This window comes from Pinus tabuliformis, chromosome 7 (genome assembly GCF_031772625.1).
Source record: "Pinus tabuliformis cultivar Carrire ecotype Pingquan chromosome 7, CPIR1, whole genome shotgun sequence".
In the NCBI taxonomy this organism is placed as follows: Eukaryota; Viridiplantae; Streptophyta; class Pinopsida; order Pinales; family Pinaceae; genus Pinus; species Pinus tabuliformis.
Window position 1 is genome coordinate 554,213,564 of NC_142293.1, and position 22,501 is coordinate 554,236,064.

The 22,501-nt window shown below is 41.4% G+C and overlaps 1 protein-coding gene across 1 annotated transcript in view; it reads left to right on the top strand.

Moving 5' to 3' along the window:
* The first annotated feature begins 879 nt into the window (after nt 1–879).
* The window catches only part of TIM50 (Haloacid dehalogenase-like hydrolase (HAD) superfamily protein), a 216,090-nt gene continuing 194,468 nt past the window's right edge, over nt 880–22,501 (top strand). The window contains exon 1 of the mRNA XM_089458470.1: nt 880–1,506. Coding sequence (XP_089314596.1) covers nt 1,239–1,506 — 268 coding nt within the window. The 5' untranslated portion in view covers nt 880–1,238. The remainder of the gene's footprint in view (nt 1,507–22,501) is intronic.

Below are 22,501 nucleotides of genomic sequence, written 5' to 3' on the forward strand. Positions count from 1 at the left end.
GATTGCTCTGAAACTTGAAGTGAGTGGTCTGAAACGCGCTGTTCGGAATCGGCCTGCGAGCAGGGCTAAGAGGAGGCGAATCCACCGGAGAGGAGGGGATATTAACAGGAGGCAGGGCAGGATCCACGGAACAGCTAGCCTTCGAACGCCTTCGGCTACCTCGGCGTCCCCCGGAGCGACTCCTCATACGCTGGCGTACCATGTTGAGGTGATGAGGGGGAGGCACAATAAGACCAGGGGCAATGTCGGGAGGGCAATAAAACAGCACAGGGAACCACTTCGATCGCACAAGACAGGCCTGAGAGTACGATGAGGGCGGCACAATTCGAACCTCAGGGGCAATTGAAAGCTTACCGCTGATTGCAGAGACTAACCTGCCATCAAGACCCTTAGCATAACAAGACCACAGACAGGAGGGCGGGGTGCAGACAGGAAGCTTGCCTCTGTTAGCAGAGACCAGCTTTCCACCAAGACCCGCAGCAAGCCAGAGCCTGGAGCATGAAGGCTGAACACTAATTGTGGGAAGGATAATCCAGAGCGCCATGATTATAATAGCCATAGCTTCACCTTGGACGGAGCGAGCCATTAATACAGAAATCCTACCAAATCTGCCTCTCTTAAGATTATCCATCTTGCGCCGGATGAAATCCTGGGATGCCACGCTGATCTGCAGCTGGCAGTACCATGCTTGTCCGTCAATCATTAAGAGCATTAGATTTCATTAATTTCACCCGCATCCGGGTCACATATGCTCTTTAATCTTAACTTCATTTATCATTTCTAACCAACTTTGTGAATAGTCTAACCACACTTACCCAATGTTACAAGTATACACCCTTGGAGAATACTCCATTCGAAATAAAAATCCTTACCGAGTGGCCTCACAAAAGGTCAATTACATGATGGTGCATGGAGATTTCCTTATTAAGTGATGGTCCATGGAAATTTCCTTAGGGCAGAATCGCCACAAGGTGAACACCCTTGTTTTAGCGTAATAATATTTCTGACTCTACGGCCGGCCAAACAACGTCAATCTGTGCTGAACTTATGACACCAAATGCATATTGCTGTGAAGAACCAGCCACGACCTCACAGCTACGGTCTGCTTGAGAGCCCTGCAAGCAAATGCTCCCGACTTCATTTATGCCTTGATTTTCCCAAACCCTCGGAGCTTCAGTAGACTGCATTGACACTTCCTCTGCCATTTATAGACATAAATTTGAATACGGCCGTTAGATATGTCGGGCATTCTGCGTTTCAAACGCCTGGTGCGCGTCCCTGACCGAGGCGTCACAATGAGGAGTTTTTCAGCGGTTTCCGAAGCATCCGTCGTCTCATCAGAAGCTAATCCTCGCCAACAAGTAGGCAGCGAAGGAGCGGAGCAACCGAGCGACGGCAGTGGCGGCGAATTTCAGAATAAAGAGAGATACGCGACCAAGTTTTTGAAGTTTTTGCTTGGCGGCACTGTTACTGTGGCTTCTGCGACGGCTGCTTATGCTTCTTACGGTATTCTTTGATTTCTGTCCGTGAATTTGTACTCTTACAGCGTTATTGCAAGCCGTTTTAATGGAAATGCATGAAACTTTGCGTGAAGAGGCAAAATCCATCACTAGTTTCCGTCTCTGCTTCTTGCGGTATTCTTTAATTATTTTGTCCGTTAATTTGTACTCCTACGGCGTTATTACAAGCTGTTTTAATTGAAATGTATGAAACTTTGCGTGAAGAGGCAAAATCCATCAATATTTTCCATCTAAACCCAAAGCCCACTGTACGGTCAACAATGCAGCTTCAAATGCTAAAAAGCAATGCTATAGACGATCAACACTAAGAGAATGAGGTTGAACAAAAAAGCAGTGCTATAGGTGACCAAGACTAAAAGAATGAGGTTCAATAAGTCTCAAATCTTTTAAAGAATGCCTTAAGAGTTTCAGTTTCGGCAATTTCTTGCGAGGAAGGGACTCTATCCATGCGTAAAACCCTAATATGTAGGAAATGGCAGATCGGAAATAAAGGGAGAAGACATAGATTACTTTTATGGCTATAGATGACCAGAAGTAAACCAGGGAGTATTTTACATATCAAAATTAAAATCTAGAAGTAAGTGCAGAGAGATTAAAAACATAATTAAGCTTTAAAGAAGTGCAATTGCTGACAACACTAAAAGAACCACTTGTTGCACTGTTGCGAGCTATCAAGAGATCTGTTGATCCTCATAGATAATTTTAAACTCATAGAAACATGACTCATCAACTCTGGTAATACTCCCAGGTTGACTCCGCTCTCTGAGCTGGCAAGCAGAGTCACAGTCAAAACTCCATTTAAAATTCCTCGTTAAAATCAGTCAGACTCGGTTTTGGTCAATCGTTTTGTCCAGGCTTTGCTGAATATATGTTACCTGACTTTTTGGGTGTATGTTCCGGGATTTTTTAATAAGCTGAGATATTGCTGAGTTTTGTGCCAAAAGCTGAGTTGTTGTTGAATCTGAATCGTGTGATTTTGTACAAAATCTCCTAGAACCTGCCAAATGGTGTAATTTTGTAAAATTTTGCAATCACTAGTGTCTTTAAACGATTTAGAGGCTGGGAGAGATAAACAAAAGCTATTACTGAAATGCTTAGGGAGAGCATAGATGCCGGCGAGCGTATCACATCTTGCACTGAAGTACAAACTCAACCTTGAGTTTGTGTCCCTTTTGCACAGAAGCTCATAAAGGATGCCCTATTTTGGCAATGCTTAAAACAAAAAGCAATGTATATTGAAATGTAGAATAGGATTTGAGCAAATTGTGAAGTCTTCAGATATTTACATTAAAGGCATGAATGGCATTGGCAGGCTTTACGGTCCTAAAATGAGAATACCCAGGATAACCATTCCATAATATATATCATTGCAACATAACGAACAGATTTTCGGCATAGCCAGTGTATGTTATCTGCAATAAGATACCTATGGTGAAATAGGCATTAGCAATAGCCATACCTTATGGTCGGTGCACAAAATTGAAGCTAGAAAATGATAAAGAGGTCCATACAACTATGGAATTCAGACAGAGATTGAAGGAAAATGAAACATAAATCCACAACCAAGAATCTTGTTCATCAGAATCACCTTCTAGCAGCAGGCAGCACAATCTTCATTTAGGAACTTCATATTTTTGAAATCTTAGACCAGAAATGATCTGCAATCAACTTTACAAATTCCATTATCATGAAGTTGGCGATTTCTACCTTTTTCAGCAAAGCCATATGGAGTTTTAAGAGGCTTGTGCTCACTCCCCATTAAAAGTTGATAATTACAAAATATGAACATGTAATCCACATCATTGATTATGTGGAGTAAATTGGGTTTAGCCCGGGTGCTGGTGGGGAGGAATGATTGTTATCCTTCCCACTCAGGGTCAATTCCTGCAAGTAACATGTTGAGCTCTTAAGGAGTATATTATTGTAATGGCTTTGAGCCTTGTTGTTGATCAGCCTTTTGCCCTAAAGACTCTAGGGTTTACCTTGGGTACCCTCCTCAAAATGAGGAGAAGTACCTCGGGCATTTTTCCCGGGCGTGTAACCTGAAAAAAGATCATTGATTCTATGGAAGATACTTTTACAATTGACTAATTTGAAAATTTCACATTTGCTGGTCAGTCTGAAAAGCTATACAAATCCCTCATAGAGCTGTACTATGAAAAGTTAAACATGAACTTATTCAAGTGGATTTGGACACTTCCACACCCATTCACTCACAGTATATGCATTCCAAATTTGGAGGGCATAGTATTAGATTTAAGATTTTGAGAATTTATCTCATTCTCACAGATTCTAAAAATTAGATTTGAACCTGCTTCATAAGTGGCAATAACACTGCCCATTCCTTGAAATTCATGCACATTTTATTTCCACTACAATCTGACAAAACTGTTACATTATAGGCTATGGTAAGCAGATTCTCCACTGAGCTAAATTAACCGCAGATTCTGCACTGAGCTAAATTAAGCTAAACCTCGGTAGCTTAAAAACTGAAAGCCTCAATCAAAACAACAATCTCTAAATGCGTTAATCTACAAACACATACCACATGAAATTAGGAACAATAAAATACACAACGTGGGACACTCAAAGTTGAATCTACTATTTATTGAAGGAAGAAAATTTACATTGCAATAGCTCAAAAATAAAACTCACCAACCAACACAGCAGCGTGCCATAACTCTCCCTTATAAAATAAGGAAGTAAAGATATGATAAGATGATGTATTAATATCCAACTAATGACCACTGAAGTAGGTCAATGGGACTGTTAGGTAAAATGATGTTCATACAAAGTGACAATGCTAAAGTGTCTCCTATATAGAAGCAAGAAATAAAGATAGAATAGTAGTCTAATCTAAACCCTAGAAAGCCAACTTTAAAGATGGAAAGGTGATCTAGGAGAGAGATGTACAGAGTGAATATATCTAGAGTCTATGGTGTTGATAGTATGAGACTACTCTGTGTTGATTTTTCATAAAATTTTCTAACTGACAATTACTTATGGTTTCTTATGTTTACACATAAGATCTCAACAGTAGAAGCAAAATGTCAATAGTGTTAATTTTCTTGAAACTCTGCAACTACTTAGATGAATTTACTGAAAAACCAATGGAAACTAAAAACTGAAACTAAGTTTAACTTTCACCAAGATACAAAGTTTCTCAACATTCAATAAGCAGCGGAAAATACTTGTTATAAAAACACATTCACACATAAAATTGACACCAGTGTTTTACCCAGGAAAACCAAATGGGAAAACCTGCTTTCCTTGTTGTGGGATTTTATTGATTGTTCTTTGAGCAAATAAATCTTTGACAAATTCAGTATGCTGCTACTGCAGCCAACAAATAACCTCCGAGAAATTAATCTCTGTTCCACAATTGCTCTCAGCCTGCTCCTGGATCATTGCTCTTGGCCCTGCCTTTTGATGTCGGCCTACGGACACAATTGTTTCCTACTGAAACTAGGCTCGGCCTCTGCTTCTGCTTTTTGAATTCCCGATTGTCGCTCCTCAACCAATGCGCTCTGCCAACAATAAAGAATCATCAATCTGTGCCTTCATCCTTCTCTTGCCTTAATAGATCTTCAATTCATGCAAGGAGGCCAAGTTTGAATTTGTGTTCACACAAGTGCAATGAGTTCCTTTTTCCAGTTAACTGGAGCAAGTCTCAGTTACACTTTGACTAGCTCTCAGTTAACTAGCTCGAGTTGCTCCTTGATTTCCTCTAGTTGTGAACCAAGTTAACTGAGGACTTAACTCGTCCTCTCTTCACTTGTCTCTGAAGTCTTAACTCGTCCTAACTTGAACTTGTCACTGCAGTTTTAACTTGTCCTAACTGGACTTGTCTCTGCCACCTCATCTTGTAGTCTAACTGAAGAAGACTCCAACGAACTGAAGCTCCAACACTATGCATGCAATCTATTGATGACCATTCCAATGAACTAGAAATCAACTCATCACACTGAAGTCTATCTCATGAATTCACATTCATGCTAGAGAAAGACAATTCGAGGTCTTTACTGGCTAAGGCACAAGCCAAAAGACCTTCCTTCACTACATTTTCAACACTCCCTCTTAGTGAGGAAGGGATTCTGTACAACTCCTAACTTATCTCTAAAAAACATGAACTTGCCTTTGACTAAGGCCTTCATCAAGATATCAACAACTTGCTTGTTTGTGGGAATGTACGGTAGCTTTAGTATCCCTTTCTGCACACAGTCCCTGAGATGATGGTACTTGATCTTGATGTGATTGGAGCGATCATGAAAAACTGGATTCTCAAAGAGATTAATGCAACTCTGATTGTCATCGTAAATTACGGTGGGCTGCAACTCTCGCATGAAAAGTCCCACAAGCAACATCCTCATCCAAATGCCTTCACATGCTACCAAGCTGGCGGCCATGTATTCGGCCTCTGCCGAACTGAGTGCAATTGATCTTTGCCTCTTGCTGAACCAGCGAACAATTGCTGACCTAATGCTGAAGACACAACCTAAAGTACTTCTTTGATCTGTGGAGCTCCCTGCACAATCCGCATCTGTGAAGCCCTCAAGTTTCACTCCATCAACTTGTTTGTACCATAATCCATAATCTGTCGTGCCTTTGAGATACCTCAAGACATGCTTAGCAGCAACCCAGTAAACTCTAGTAGGCTCCATCATGAACTGGCTCAATTGGTTCACTGCAAAACATATATCAGGTCGTGTGTTGACTAAGTACATCAATGACTCAATGAGCTGCCTATACAATGTGGCATCTACTCGCTTTGCTCTACTAATGTTGAAAATGTAGCAAATAAAGGTCTTTTGGCTTGTGCCTTAGCCATTAAAGACCTCAAATTGTCCTTCTCCTAGTATGAGTGCGAGCTCATGAGTTAGACTTTAGTTAGGATGAGTTATATCCAATCTACTGGAATAATTATCAAGTTAGTGTTAGTTTTTGTAGCATCGAACAGGTGTTCTAGTCTCGATTTGTGTCTAAGAGACTAAGGAACACAAGATCTCCAAAACCTAGAAAATGTTTCGCGAGATAAGCTTGCGAAACGCCTTAATTAAATTAATTGATCAATAATTAATAAAATGCTTAACTTAGGAAAATTGATTAATTAATGAGAATTAATTGAGGATGATCGAGAATGCTCTAGAGACTCACATGGATCAAGTCTAAGATGATCTTAGCCATTGATGGGGATCTAATCATGGCCGTTGAAGCTCCAACGAGAGATTATAAGAGCAGATCGATGGGGCGAGGAGAGACACAAGTGAGGGAGCAAGTATCCAGGCAATGCAAATTTCCCAGTGCACAATGATTCAGTGAGGGAAGAATTCGAGCCAGTGGAGGAGCATCAGTGATTGAGGGAGCAGTAGAGAGAATTTAAGAGGAGTTTCCCAACAGTTTTCTAGTGCTGAGGAGGCTGGAAAAGGGAGGCCGAATTATTTTGCAGAAAAGCCGTCCAGGTAGTGTGAGTGAGCCAGAAACCCTCGTGCGAGTGCTAGGAAGAGATCGATTTAGTTGCTAAAGGTCGGGAGATCACCCGGAAGGTAGAGCGAGTCATTTCCAGAGGTAGAGGGAGGCTAGACGGCCCAATTGGAGGCAGTTTTAGGGGCCGTCCAGACATGTGCAGGCCAGTAGTGCGAACAACCAGTAGGTAGTGCGAGCAGGCAAGGAGGCCAGTTGATTTGCAAAGGGAGAAAATGCTCTCCCATAAATTTTGCTAGAGATTTGTCGGAGGATTGTCAATTGGGCATCCAAATATTGTACTCAGATTTTTACTGCTGCATAATAATAAAATAAACCCTCATTTGCTGCATCACTTTTCCCTTCGGGGTTTTTTTCGGGGACGGTAGTACAAAATAACTATGTTAATTGTGTGCATGAATTTCTCAGTTCCAGTTTAATTTTCCGCAGTGTATAATTTTTGTTCTGAAGAATTGTAGTGTGATTTATTCGATATTAATCAGGATATTAATAAACTGCTAATCAGTTAGGAGAATAAATTCCAGTAGCTGCAATTCAAGAAATTTCCATAGTTAGTGTGCGTAGAGTTCAAGCTTTAGTTAAGTGGAACCTTCATCAGTTTGACTACAGAACGAGGTGGCAGTTACAAGTTCAGTTAGAGCAACTTAGTCTTCAGTCTTGATTGAAGGAAGAACGAGTTAGTCTCCAGTGTTGATTGGAGAGAGAACGAGTTAAGAACTCCAATGTTGATTGTAGAAAGGACAAGAAGAACTCTCAATTAGCTCTCAATCATAACTTAACTTCTAAAATAGAACTAGGCCTCCTTGCATGTTCAAATTGGGTCTATAAAGAGGAGGACGAAGGCACAGGAAATCATAAGTTGTGTGCACAAGGTTTGTGAGACGAGACAATTCATGAGTTTTTGAGAGTATCTTTGATTGTGGAGAGCGTATATTTTGTGTCCTAAGAAATAGGAGATCACAAGTGCATTAGAATTTAGGAGATTGATTGTGTGCAGTTTTGAGGAGCTGGTGTCCTAAGAAATAGGAGGTTGGAAGTGCACAAAGAAATAGGAGGACTTGCACTAAGAAATAGGAGCGAGACTTGCACTAGGAAATAGGGGATTTGCACAAGGAAATAGGGTTGGGTTGCCAAGTGTGCAAGGAAGGAGTATCAGGTTCAAGCAAGAGGCAGGGCAAGTCAAGGAGGTAGCAGGGGAACAGTTGCATACTAGAGGGTTGAGATCATGCAGTGATCAAGGCATACCGAGATCAATTGTATTAGCTGAGATTTGTGAGAAGAAGCAAAATGCTTTCTCAGAGAGACATATTGCTTTGTAATAGATCAATTGCTTAAGAACAATCAATAAAATACCACATCAAGGAAGCAGGTTTTCCCTGTTGGGTTTCCTAAGAAAACAAGTGTGTCAATTTGTGTGCATGTGTTCTTATCTCTGGTGTTAACATGGTATTAGAGCAGAGATTAGCATAAAGACCAACACCAAATTGATCAGTCAGTGAAGGGCACAGATTAGGCAAAAGGCTTGCGCTAGAGTTTTGAAGAGAAATTCCTTGGATAATAGTATGGCATTCCTAGGACTAAGGGCAGATCATAGTTTAGAGGGAGCCTCAAACTTTTGCTCATGGAAAGAGCGGATCTCAGTAGTGTTGGAGGGTAATGGGGTGCTCGAGATTCTAAAGCAACAAATAGTGCCACCTCAAGATGCCAACAATTGATCCAACATAACAAGAATGACACCAAGGCAAGGAGGATCATTCTTGAGGGGTTCATAGATCATATTATTTCTCATCTCCTTGAGAAGAAGACAACAAAGGAGATGTTTAAAGCCATCTTAAATCTATATTAGGGTTCTAGTGATGTTAGGAAGCTTGCTCTCAAGGACAAGCTAAGAAATATCCAGATGAGCAAAGAAGAGCTCATCATCACATATCTTTCCAAGTTCACTCAGGTTCGAGATGAGCTAGCTGGAGTGGGCGAGATTGTAGCAGATAAAGACCTTGTAAGTCTTGCACTACTGGGACTTCATAAGTCATGGGAGAATTTCCAGGATGCTGTTAGTGGCAGAGAAATCTACTAGGATGGGAGAGGCTATGGAGTGATTGTATCCAAGAAGAAATTTGGAGAGGGACGAGAGCTAGGAGATCTATTACGACATAGGACAAGGAGAACGTTACCCTAACAAGCAAAGGTAGCAAAGCCAAGGGCAAGAAGAGCGAAGGGGTGGCCCAGTCCAGTCAGAAGGGCGAGAAGAAGAAGAAGGATCTGAGCAAGATCAAGTGCTTCCATTGCCATGAGTTCAGACACTATGCCACTAAGTGTCCTAATTGGAAGGAGGAGTCCAGTAAGGATCATGTGGCTGCATCAGCTGAGGTAGATGCGTTTTCTTCTCAGTTTGAGAAAGATTTCTCATTGATAGCTTGCATGGCAAGCTCAACAGACAACAATGTATGGTATATTGATTCAAGAGCATCCTTCCACATGATTAGGAACAAGGAGTATTTCAGCCACCTGAAGGAGAAGGACATGCAGTTTCAGATTGAGCTAGGAGATGATGGCAAGTACGCAACTAGGGGAGTTGGTACTGTCAGTTTTGAGAGGGAGTCAGGCAACTCTCTCCATCTCAAAGATGTCCTCTATTTCTAAAGCAAAACCTTGTTTCAGTAGCTACCCTCGAGGACAAGGGTTATGATGGCATCTTCAGTAGAGGTAAGGCTTACCTCAAGCACTTAGCTTCTAGATGTAAGAACAAGATAGGTGTGAGGATGAAGAATCTGTACCTGCTACAGGATGAGACAGGCGCAACCTTGACCAGCAAGGCAGGAAGTGCGTAGAGTAGAGACATGAGGGTTAAGGAGAGTAAGGTTCTAAGGGAGTCTTTAGAGCGAGAGCAAGTTAGAGCTCCCAAGAAGGAGCCTCAACCAGTATCACAATATGAGTCTGGGCTAATTGGCAAGTGGGCCGACTGACCGGATGATGAGGCAAAGAGATTAGAACGAGTGGAGTCAGCCACTCAGTCAGTGACTCCCATCACAGGGAGGAGGAGAGCCAAGTCGGCCGATTAGGAGGCTCAAGAGCGAGTTGAGACTCCTAGCTCTATGTTCAGGCAGAGTAAGCAGCCACAAAGCTATATGACATTGATGATTGAGTTGATAGACTCAGAGCCAGAGGGCAAATCAGTAGTAGGTTAAGATGGCGTGTACAAGGTGGATCCTAGGAGCATGGTTGGAAGGAACATGTCTTCAGATCAGATTCCGCAGCAGGAAACAAGGAAGTCTTCTAGTTCAGAGGGAGTAGCTACAACAACGAATAATTTGGTGGTGTTGGAGACAAATCTAGGTGGGGGATGTTCTTCCAAAAGTACCTTCCTCACTAAGAGGGAGTGTTGAAAATGTAGCGAGTAAAGGTCTTTTGGCTTGTGCCTTAGCTAGTGAAGGCCTCAAATTGTCCTCTCCATATGAGTGCGAGCTCATGAGTTAGACTTCAGTTAGGATGAGTTATTTCCAGTTTACTGGAATAATCATCAAGTTAGCATGTGTAGAGTTGGAGCTTCAGTTAAGTGGAGCCTTCATCAGTTTGATTACAGAACGAGGTGGTAGTTACAAGTTTAGTTAGAGTGAGTTAGTCTTCAGTATTGATTGAAGGAAGAACACGTTAGTCTCCAATGTTGATTGGAGAGAGAACAAGTTAAGAAATCCATTGTTGATTGGATAAAGGATGAGAAGAAATCTCAGTTAGCTCTCAATTAGAACTTGACTTCTAAAATAGAACTGGGCCTCCTTGCATGTTCGAATTGGGTTTATAAAGAGGAGGACGAAGTCACAAGAAATCATAAGTTTTGTGCACAAGGTTTGTGAGACAAGACAATTCATGAGTTTGTGAGAGTATTTATGATTGTGGAGAGCGCAAAGCTTGTGTCCTAAGAAATGGGAGATCACAAGTGCACTAGAATTTAGGAGATTGATTGTGTGCAACTTTGAGGGTTGATGTCCTAAGAAATAGGAGGCAGGAAGTGCACAAACAAATAGGAGGACTTGCACTAAGAAATAGGAGCTAGACTTGTGCTAGGAAATAGGGGATTTGTGCAAGGAAATAGGGTTGCCAAGTGCGCAAGGAAGGAGGAGCAAGATCAAGCAAGAGGCAGGGCAAGTCAAGGAGGTAGTAGGGGAACAATTGGGTGCTAGAGGGCCGATATCAAGCAGTGATCAAGGCAAGCCAAGATCAATTGTATCAGCTGAGATTTGTGAGAAGAAGCAGACCAATTTCTTAGAGAGACAAATTGCTTTGTAATAGATCAATTGCTCAAGAACTATCAATAAAATACCACATCAAGGAAGCAGGTTTTCCTAAGAAAACAAGTGTGTCAATTTGTGTGCATGTGTTCTTATCTCTGGTGTTTTATTTCGCTGCTTCTAATTTGTTAAGAAACTTTGTATCTTGGTGAAAGTAAATTTGGTTTCAGTTTTCAGTAATTCATGAAGTAGTTGCAGAGTTTCGTGGAAATTTAACAACTAGTGTCCACCTTCCTCCAGTTTGTGACTAGAGGTGTGGTCATGGGCTTGTAATCTTGCATACGAAACCTCTTGAGAATCTCTGTAGTGTACTTTCCTTGCCCCAAGAAGATTTCCCTATCACCTTGCCACACCTCCAACCAAAGGAAATAATGCATAAGCCCTATATCCTTTATCTTAAACTCTCTTGCAAGATTTGCCTTTGAATCCTGGTTCAAGTTGTCTGCTCTAGTCAAGATAAGATCGTCAACATAGAGCACTAGAATGAGCGAAAGCCTTCCAATTGTGACGTAGTACATGTTGGCATCCACTCACTCTTAGTGAAGCCCAATCCCTGAAGGTAGTTGTTAATGCGAGTGTACCATGCTCTTGGTGCCTACTTGAGCCTGTAAAGAGCTCTCTTCAACAAACAAACATGAGTGTCTCTGCTGAAAGTCTCAAACTCCTCTGGCTGCTCCATATAAATCTCCTCCTCAACCACCCCATTGAGGAATGTTGTCTTCACATCCATTTGGTGGATCTTCCACCCCATTTGAGTTGCAAGTGCCAAAATCATCTTGATGGATGAATATTCAATAACTAGCCACTGGGGCAAACATCTTAGGATAGTCAACGCCATCAACCTACGACAAGCCCTTGGCTACAAACCTAGACTTGTACTTCTCCACACTCCCATCTGACCCATGCTTCACCTTGTACCTCCAACGTGAGCCTACCACTGATTTTCCCATTGGGCATGGCACTATCTCCCAGACATCATTCTTCGTGATGGAGGAATATTCCTCCACCATGGCAACCTGCCAAACCTACTGAGAGGTTGCCTTTTTGAAACACAAAGGCTCCGAGTCTAACAACTCAGTCATTAGTGCCATTTACTCAGTGTATCTTTGTGGCTGCTTGCTCTGCCTGAATGTAGAGCTAGGAGTTTCAATTCGCTCCTGGGCCTCCTAAATCAACCTCTCGACCCACTTGGCTCTCTTACTCCCTATACTGGGAGTCACTGTCTGAGTGGCTGCCTCCACTCGTCCTGGTCTCTCCTCCTTATCCTGCAATGACTCCTTGTCATCCTATTGTACGACCCGCTTGCCACTTGGCTGAGACAGTCTGTGGTACTAGTTGAGGCTCCTGCTTGGGAGCAAGAAGCTCCTCCTTAGGCACTCCAACCCGCTCTCGCTCCAAGAACTCCCTCAGAGCTTTGTCTTCTGCAAACTTCACGTCTTGCCTAATAACCATCTTCTTGAGTGATGGTATGTATACCTTGTATGCCTAAGGTGTCTCACAGTAACCCTTGAAAATTCCCTTTTCAGCTGTGGCCTCTAGCTTCTTCTTTCTCTCTTTGGATACATGGCAGTAAACCCCTGTCCCAAAGATGTAGAAGTGAGAAACATCATACTCTTTCCTATGAAAGCCTCCTCTGATGTAACTTGTCCAAGCACCTTGTTTGGACTCTTGTTCTGCAGAAATACTGCAATGTTGCATGCTTCTGCCCACAAGAACATGGGCAACCCCTGGTTAGGCAAGATGGCCTTGGTCGTGTTGGAAACGTAACTAGTTTCAGTCTTCATAATTGTTGTTGTATTCACTTCAGTATGTATCCTATGTAACATATCATTACCCTTATGTATGAATCTGTAGGTCATATGGGTTCTTTCTGCAGGGAGAGCAATAAGCTCATTGGAGCATCAAATTACCTAGCTTGGAAGAAAAGGATTGGCCCGACACTTACAGACAGGACTCAAGATCTAGGATGGAGTATGTTACTGGTGAAATCATTGAACCTAGCAAAGACAAGACTCAAGATCTAGCAAAATACAAGAAAGGGGAAGTATGGGCACAAAGGATCATCGTTGAATCTATTAAGGATCCTCTTGTTCCATTTGTTGCAAATTTGAAAACTTCCAAGGCTATGTATGACAAGCTATTAAACTTGTACTTTGTTAGCACATCAAGACAAAAGATGTCTTTGCGGAATAAGCTATATAAGATGAAGAAATCAAAGGATGAGGACATGACATCCTTTTTGATGAAGATCTCTCAATTAAGAGATCACTTGCAGGGACTTGGAGAGACAATTTCTGATTTAGAAATGACCATCTGTGTATTAAATGCATTGCCACTAGAATGGAGCAACTTTGCAACAAACATCTGTTCTAAGAAAGATTCAACTCCCTTTGATGAGTTGTGGGCACAATGAATTTTGGAAGAATCAAGGATCAAGGTAAAAGATGACATTGGATCAGATGAGCAGTCTCAAGCCTTTCTAACTCGAGTCAAGAAGCTGAAGAAGGGAAGGTTTGGAAAGTCCAAGAAGAAAGATATGTCCAAGGTTCAATGCTTTAAGTGCAATGAGTATGGACATTATAAGAGGGACTATCCTAGTTTACAGAACAACAAAAGAAAGGAAAGAAGTGAGGCTCACATAGTTGAAGAAATGGGAGAACCTGAGAAGAAGCCGAAGAAAGAAGAAGTAAAGGATCTTTACTATTGAAGAAGGCACCCTGTCTGTCAGGTTCTCTATGAAGATTGATCTTTCCTTTAGAATAGTATGCATTGTTGCTTACTTTAGAAGAGTCTTGATTTTGCATAGCATCATAGAGAAAAGCATATGATAGTAACATATTTAGAGTTTACTTGGTTAAGTTTCTTTGTAGAAATTATCTAGATAGATAGAAAGACCATTTTGCATATTGGTCATCCAAGCAGTATCTAACATTATGTTAGGTAGTCATCTTGCTTAGGTGGATCATCATGATCCTAGAAGAACCATCATTGTGGAAGGTTCTTTAGAGAAGCACTATGACAAGGTTAGCATACATTCCATGTAATGTGGAAACATTATTGGTAAAGGGATGAAGGAATGCAACGGGTCATGTTGCAGGGTCATTTTAGGGCATATAGCTAGATGATTGAATGAAAACATAGAAATGCATACCAGAAGTAAACTTTGGATGTGATTCATGTGTACAAAATCCAGTAAAAGAAGTTGGTTATAAAATATGCTTAGTATATGGTTATATGATGCTTGAAAGAAGAATTTGACTTAAGGATGAATAAAGAATTAAGACTTTCTCTAGAATATGTAAAATAATGATTAACATCCAGTATAATCTCTAGAAGAAAAAGTTGTAACTTGGTAATCAAGTTCGATCCTTGGGCCCTCTGATGCATGAAGGAAGATTCGAGTGGAGATGGATTAATAAAGATGTTGGTGCTTGGATGAGAAGGTCATCATGATGAAGTAAATCTAAGCTTAATTATTGTTGGTTATCTGGTTAACATATTGTTCTGCTACGTGGAAGGATGTCATAGGAACACATGATGATAGTTGAGGTAAAGTTCAACTGTCTGAATGAAGAATGTTGAGGGAAGCTCAATATCTGGTTCCTGACAACTATGAAGTCAAGACATGCCCATCTTGGGATTGAAAGGTAGCAGTGCAAGAAGATAACTTGAAGGTCAAAGGAGATCACTTACATGAGGAAGTTATGATCAGCTTGAAGTTTGGAAAGGCTCAAAGCAATGCCTTCATCTATGATGTCGAAGATGAAAGTGATGAGCAAGAGAGATGACCTGGATCCTGTCACAAGATCGAAGAGTGGAGTTGGCTCCATGATACCTCGAAAGGAAGCAAGTTTGATAAAATGAGATGCGGAGAAAAGAGGGAACTCGACAGCTATAAAGATTTGGTAGCTAATACTCTTATGAAGACAAGCTATAAGGCTTGTGGTATTGACTTCCGAAATAGAAAGGAAGTCTGGATTCTCCTCTAGATTTGAAAGGGAGGAAAGGAGTCCTCTTAAATAGGAACAAGGATCTATTCCATGGACAAGAGGGAATAGGGTTATCCTCTCTGGTCTTCAGGTAATGAAGAGAGAATGGTGGAGGATTGGATAAGCATCTGTGGTTTCCTTGAGGATATAAAATCCAAGAAAGGAAAATTATTGACACTCTTTGAGGATAGGACAAGTATCCAAGAGAAGAGTGGTCGAAGAGGACTGATATTCTTTGAGGACTCAACAATGGAGATCCAAGATACGAATAGTCCTGAAAGGACATACCTTGTGAACATCCGAATGGGGTATGTGCCTTGTAGAGGTAGTGCGGTATCACAGGTAAAGTCTCCCAACATGATGCTGTCAAATGAAGTTGAGCTTGTCAAGATAGGCCTCAATGACAGTGCTGGTTATAATGATGATGCTTACAATTGGCTTATCAATGTGACTCTTCTTATGAGAACTCTTCAAATTGAGAATGATGTTGTACTGGTTGTACAATTATGAATACCTCCCTGGTTAAGAGGGAATGTTGGAAATGTAACAAGTTTCGGTCTTCATAATTGTTGTTGTACTCATTTCAATATGTATCCTATGTAACAAACAAAAGAATAAAATAAAAAGTTATTTCAGAGCATGGGTTTCATGCTCTTTATTGATGGTCTTCTAGGTAAAAGCATGTTCTTCGTGCTTCTAGGGTTTGTTAGGTCTTAAGATTTATTGTCATGAGTCAAAGGTGTCAACATCATGTTTATAAGACACTTTTGGGCAAAATGTAATTGGAAAAAGAATTTATTTTGAGTCTAGAAAGTCTTGGAATCTCCAAAAGTACAAGTCGGTCCTGGTAGCTTCAAGTAGGCATAAAGGAGGGAATTCAACCCCTTGGAAAGGCTATATATAGGAGCAATTCGACCTCATTTGTACACAACCAAGTCACAAGTTTGATCTCACAAGAAGTTCGATCTGTAGCTCAGAGAAGCTAGAAAAGGAAGAGTGAAGGTCTAGAAGGCAAGAGGAATCTAAGGAGGAATCAAAATCTTTGTTTTTGGGCTCTATCTCTTACACGTGCGAAATCTAGGGTTTCTGTAGCTTCCTGGAAGGGGACCGAAATTGCAGATTCTAGTTGCAAGTGCAACATCAGGTTGCAGGGAGAATGAGTATTCTATTTGATCTCGTTAACCTTGGGAAGGCTTGTTTTTCTCAAGGAGGATTGCTGGAAGAGTTGTCTTAGGGTTTCTGTGCAACTACTACATGGTCGAAATTGCAAAAGACTTGCAGTATTGAAGCTGGTAGGTCAAAATTGTAGTGTGAAGTTGGTTAGAGCAAGATCAAGAGAAGAACTTGTTGGAAGAGCTGACTTGGTTTTTGGAGGAGGACTTAGTCTAGGACTTGGGTCTTTGTGTCTCATTTGAAGCAGATTCTATAAGAAGAGGAGTTTTCGGGGTTTTCTGGCTGAGAGGCTAATTTCTGTGTCTTTTGTTATTGCTGTTTCGTTCATGATATTTGTTTGATGAAAAAATATAATTAAAGAACATAAAGAAGATTAACAAAGTTCACAAGCAAATATTAAGATTAAGGAAAATCTGAATTAATAAGTTGCCACTTTACATTTTCCAACAGTTTGCCCCAACTATGCTGCAACTCTTCCTCTTAGCCACCCCATTCTACTGAGGGTTATGTGGTGCTGTAAGATCTCTCATAATGCCCTCCTTGGCACACACGTCCTTGAAGGCATTGGAGGCATATTCCTTGCCATTGTCACCCCTCAATGCTTTGATCTTCTTCTTGGTCTGGTTTTCTACCAAGGCCTTAAACTCCATGAACTTGGAGAAGACCTCATTCTTCTTCTTCATAAAGAAGATCCATGTTTTTCGAGAATAGTCATTTATGAAAGTGACATAATACTTGTGTCTCATGAGGGATGGAGAAGAGAAGGGCCCACATACGTCTGAATGTACCAACTCCAAAATCCCTTTGGCTCTGTTGTCTCAACCTTGAAAAGATGACTTGGCATACTTGCCAAGTGTGCAACCCTTGCACACTTCATGCTAGTCAATACTGCATGGTGGTAGCCTTGTGGCTATCTGTTGAAGGATATTTAGCGCTCCATGATGCAAATGGCCCATGCATCTGTGCCAAAGCTCCCCCATGTCTCTGCCATGTTCATGCCCTGCTTTGTTGCTCAAGGCTGCGTTTGTGTCAATTTGTAGCTTGTAAAGATTCTTAACCCTCACACCAATCTACCTCAAGGCTCCAAATGTGAAGTGTTTGAGGTAGGTCTTTCCTCTGCTAAAAATGACATCATAACCCTTGTCTTCTAGGGTGGAAATAGAAACAAGGTTCTTTTTAATGCTTGGAACATAAATGACATAAAGGACATCCTTGAGATGGAGAGAGTTACCAAAGTCCCTCTCAAAACTGATAGTACCCATGCCCGTGGTTGAGTACTTGCCATCATCTCCTACCTCAATATGCAACTGCATGTCCTTATCTTTTAACTAGCTGAAATATTCCTTGTTCCCGGTTGTATGAAAGGATGCCCCAGAATCCTTGCACCAAATGCTGCTTCCCATTGAGCTTGCCATGCAAGATATCAATGAGAAATCCTTCTCGAACTGAGAATTAAACGCATCTACCTCAATTGATGCCACCACATGGTCCATATTAGACCCCTTCTTCCGGTTATTACACTTAATGGCATAGTGTCTGAATTGGTGGCAAGAGAAGCACTTGATTTTTCTCAGATCTTTCTTCTTCTTCTCTCCCTTCTAATTGGACTCGACCTTGCCTTGCCTCTTCTTGCCCTTGGCCTTGCTTTCTTTGCCTGCTAAGGCAAATTTCTCCTCGTCCTCTGTCTTCATTGAAATTCCAGCTTTTGTCCCTCTCCGAATTTCTTCTTGAACGCAGTTTGACCACAACCTTTCCCAGTTGGGAAGGTTCTCTCTGCCATTGATTACATCATGGAAATTCTACCAAGACTTATTAAGTCCTAGTAGCGCAAGACTCACAAGGGCGTTGTCTGCTACTATCTTGCCCACTTCAGGTAGCTCATCCCGAGCTTGGGTGATCTTGGAAAGGTATGCAATGATGGGCTCTCCTTTGATCATCCGGATATTTCTTAACTTGTCTTTCAATGCAAGCTTCTTGGCGTCACTAGATCCCTGATACAAAGCCAAGATGGCTTTCCACATCTTGTTTGCTGTCGTCTTCCCATGGAGATGAGGATAATGCGGCCTTTGATCCCCTCAAGAATGACCTGGCCTTGGTGTCATTCTTGTAACGCTGGATCAACTGTTGGGCATCTATGGGCACAACTTGTGGGTTCTTCGCAAAATCTAGCACCCCATCATCTTCCAACACTATAGAGATCCGCTCCCTCCATGAGTAGAAGTTAGAGGCTCCCTCTAAACAATGATTTGCCCTTAGTCCATGGAACAACATACTTCTATACAAATACTGTTCCTCAAAATCCTATTCTTCAAACTCTAGCACAAGCCTATTGACTGAGTTGCGCTTTTCACCAATTGAACAATTTTGGTGCTAGTTTTTATATAGAGCGTGGCTTTAATACCATGTTAATTTTCTTGAAACTATGCAACTACTTAACTGAATTTACTGAAAAACCAATGGCAACTAAAAATTGAAACCACGTTTAACTTTCACTAAGATACAAAGTTTCTCAACATTCAATAAGTAGCGGAAAATACTTGCGATAAAAACACATGCTCACATAAAATTGACACTAATGTTTTCCCTAGGAAACCCAAATGGGAATACCTACTTTCTTTGTTGTGGGCTTTCATTGATTGTTCTTTGACCAAGTAAATCTTTTACAAATTCAGTATGCTGCAATTGGAGCCAACAAATAGTCTCTGAGAAATTAATCTCAACTCCACAATTGCTCTCGGCCTGCTCCTGGATCACTGCTCTCGGCCTTGCCTCTTGATCTTAGCCTGCACACACAATTGTTTCCCATTGAAACTAGGCTCGGCTTCTGCTCTTCGAATTCCTGATCTTCGCTCTTCTACCAATGTGCTCTGCCAACAGTAAAGAATCATCAATCTGTGCCTTCGTCTTTCTCTTGCCATAATAGATCTTCGATTCATGTAAGGAGGACAATTTTGAATTTCTGTTCACACATGTGCAACGAGTTCCTTTTGCCAGTTAACTAGAGCAAGTCTCAGTTACACTTTGACAATTAGACTAGCTCGAGTTGCTCTATGATTTCCTCTAGTTTTGAACCAAGTTAACTGAGGACTTAACTTGTCCTCCCTTCACTTGTCTCTGAAGTCTTAACTCTTCTAACTTGAACTTGTCACTGCAGTCTTAAATCATCCTAACTAGACTTGTCACTACCATCTCATCCTGTAGTCTAACTGAAGAAAACTCCAACGAATTGAAGCTCCAACACTATGCATGCAATGTACTGACGACCATTCTAGTGAACTGGAAATCAACTCATCACATTGAAGTCTATCTCATGAATTCACATTCATGCTAGAGAAATACAATTCGAGGTCTTTACTGTCTAGGGCACAAGCCAAAAGACCTTCCTGAGCTACATTTTCAACACTCCCTTTTAGTAAGGAAGGGATTCTGTACAACTCCCAACTTATCTCTGAAAAACACGAACTTGCCTTTGACTATGGCCTTTGTCAAGATATCAACAACCTACTCGTCTGTGGGAATGTATGGTAGCTTTATTATCTCTTTCTGCACACAACCCCTGAGATGATGGTACCTGATTTCGATGTGCTTGGAGCGATCCTAAAGAATTGGATTCTCATGGAGCTTAATGCAACTTTGATTGTCACAGTAAATCACGGTGGGCTCCAACTCTTGCCTGAAAAGTCCCACAAGCAACTTCCTCATCCATATGCCTTCACATATTGCCAAGTTGGTAGCCATGTATTTCACCTGTGTTGAACTAAGTGGAATTGATCTTTGCTTCCTGCTGAACTAAGAAACAACTGTTGACCCAATGTTGAAGACCCAACCTGACGGATGTCTTTGATCTGTGGAGTTCCGTGCCCAATTTGCATCTGTGAAGCCCTCAAGCCTCGCTATATCAACTTGTCTGTACCATAATCCATAATTTGTCGTGCCTTTGAGAAATCTCAAGACATGCTTGGAAACTTGGAAGCAACCTAGTGAACTCTAGTAGGCTCCATCATGAACTGGCTCAACTAGTTCACTGTACAACATATATCAGGCTGTGTGTTGACTAAGTACATCAATTACCCAATACAACGTGACATCTACTCGCTCTGCTCTACTAGTGTTGAAAATGTAGCGAGTAAAGGTCCTCTTACTTGTGCCTTAGCATGAGTTAGACTTCAGTTAGGATGAGTTATTTCGAGTTTACTGGAATAATCGTAAAGTTGGCATGCATAGAGATGGAGCTTTAGTTAAGTAGAGTCTTCATCAATTTGACTACAGAACGAGGTGGTAGTTACAAGTTCAATTAGAGCGAGTTAGTCTTCAGTCTTGATTGAAGGAAGAACGAGTTAGTCTCTAGTGTTGATTGGAGAGAGAACGAGTTAAGAGCTCTAGTGTTGATTAGAGAAAGGACGAGAAGAACTCTCAGTCAACTCTCAATTAGAACTCGACTTCTAAAATAGAACTGGGCTTTCTTGCATGTTTGAATTGTGTCTATAAAGAGGAGGGTGAAGGCACAAGAAATCATAAGTTTTGTGCACAAGGTTTGTGAGACAAGACAGTTCACGAGTTTGTGAGAGTATCTTTGATTGTGGAGAGTGCAAAGCTTGTGTCCTAAGAAATAGGAGATCACAAGTGTGCTAGAATTTAGGAGATTGATTGTGCACAATTTTGAGGAGCTGATGTCCTAAGAAATAGGAGGCAGGAAGTGTGCAAGGAAATAGGAGGACTTGTGCTAAGAAATAGGAGCTAGACTTGCACTAGGAAATAGGGGATTTGCGCAAGGAAATAGGGTTGCCAAGTGCGCTAGGAAGGAGGATTAAGCAAGAGGTAGGGCAAGTTAAGGAGGTAGTAGGGGAACAATTGTGTGCTAGAGGGTTGAGTTCAAGTAGTGATCAAGGTAAGCCGAGATCAATTCATTCAACGGATATTCGTGAGAAGCAGTAGAATGCTTTCTTACAGAGACAAATTGCTTTGTAATAAATCAATTGCTTAAGAACAATAAATAAAATACCACATCAAGTAAGCAGGTTTTCGCTTTTGGGTTTCTCGAGAAAACCAATGTGTCAATTTGTGTGCATGTGTTCTTATCTCTGGTGTTTTATTTCGCTTCTAATTTGTTAAGAAACTCTGTATCTTGGTGAAAGTAAATTTGGTTTCAGTCTTTAGTTGCTTAGTTTTCAGTAATTCACTAAGTAGTTGCAAAGTTTCGTGGGAATTTAACAATTAGCGTCCACCTTTCTCCAATTTGTGACTAGAGGCGTGGTCATGGGCTTTCAATCTTGCATTCCAAGAAGATTTTCCCATCACCCTGTCACACCTCCAACCCAAGGAAATAGTGCATAAGTCCTATGTCCTTCATCTCAAACTCTCTTGCAAGATCTGCCTTGCATTCTTGGATCAAATTGTCTGCTCCAGTGAAGATAAGATCGTCAACATAGAGCACTAGAATGAGCGTAAGCCCTCCAACCATTATGTAGTACAGGTTGGCATCCACCCCACTCTTAGTGAAGCCCAATCCCTGAAGGTCGTTGTCAATGCGAGTGTACCATGCTCTCGGTGACCGCTTGAGCCTGTAAAGATCTTTCTTCAACAAACAGACATGAGTGTCTCTACTGAAAGTCTCAAACCCTTTAGTTGCTCCATATAAATCTCTTCCTCAAGCACCCTGTTGAGGCATGCTGTCTTCACATCCATCTGGTGGATCTTCCACCGCATCTGAGCTGCAAGTTCTAGAATCGTCCTGATGGATGAATAACGAACCACTGGGGAAAATGTCTCATCATAGTCAATGCCCTTAGCTTGTGAGAATCCCTTGGCCACAAACCTGGCCTTGCACTTCTCCACTCTCCCATTCGCTCCATGCTTCACCTTGTACACCTAGTGTGAGCCTACCACTGATTTTCCCTTTAGGTAGGGAACTATCTCCCAAACATCATTCTTCATGTGGAGGAATATTCCTCCACATGGCATCCTGCCAAACCTGCCAAAGCCTGAGAGGCCGCTTCCTTGAAACAAGAAGGCTCTGAGTCTAACAACTTAGTCATCGATGCCATGTACT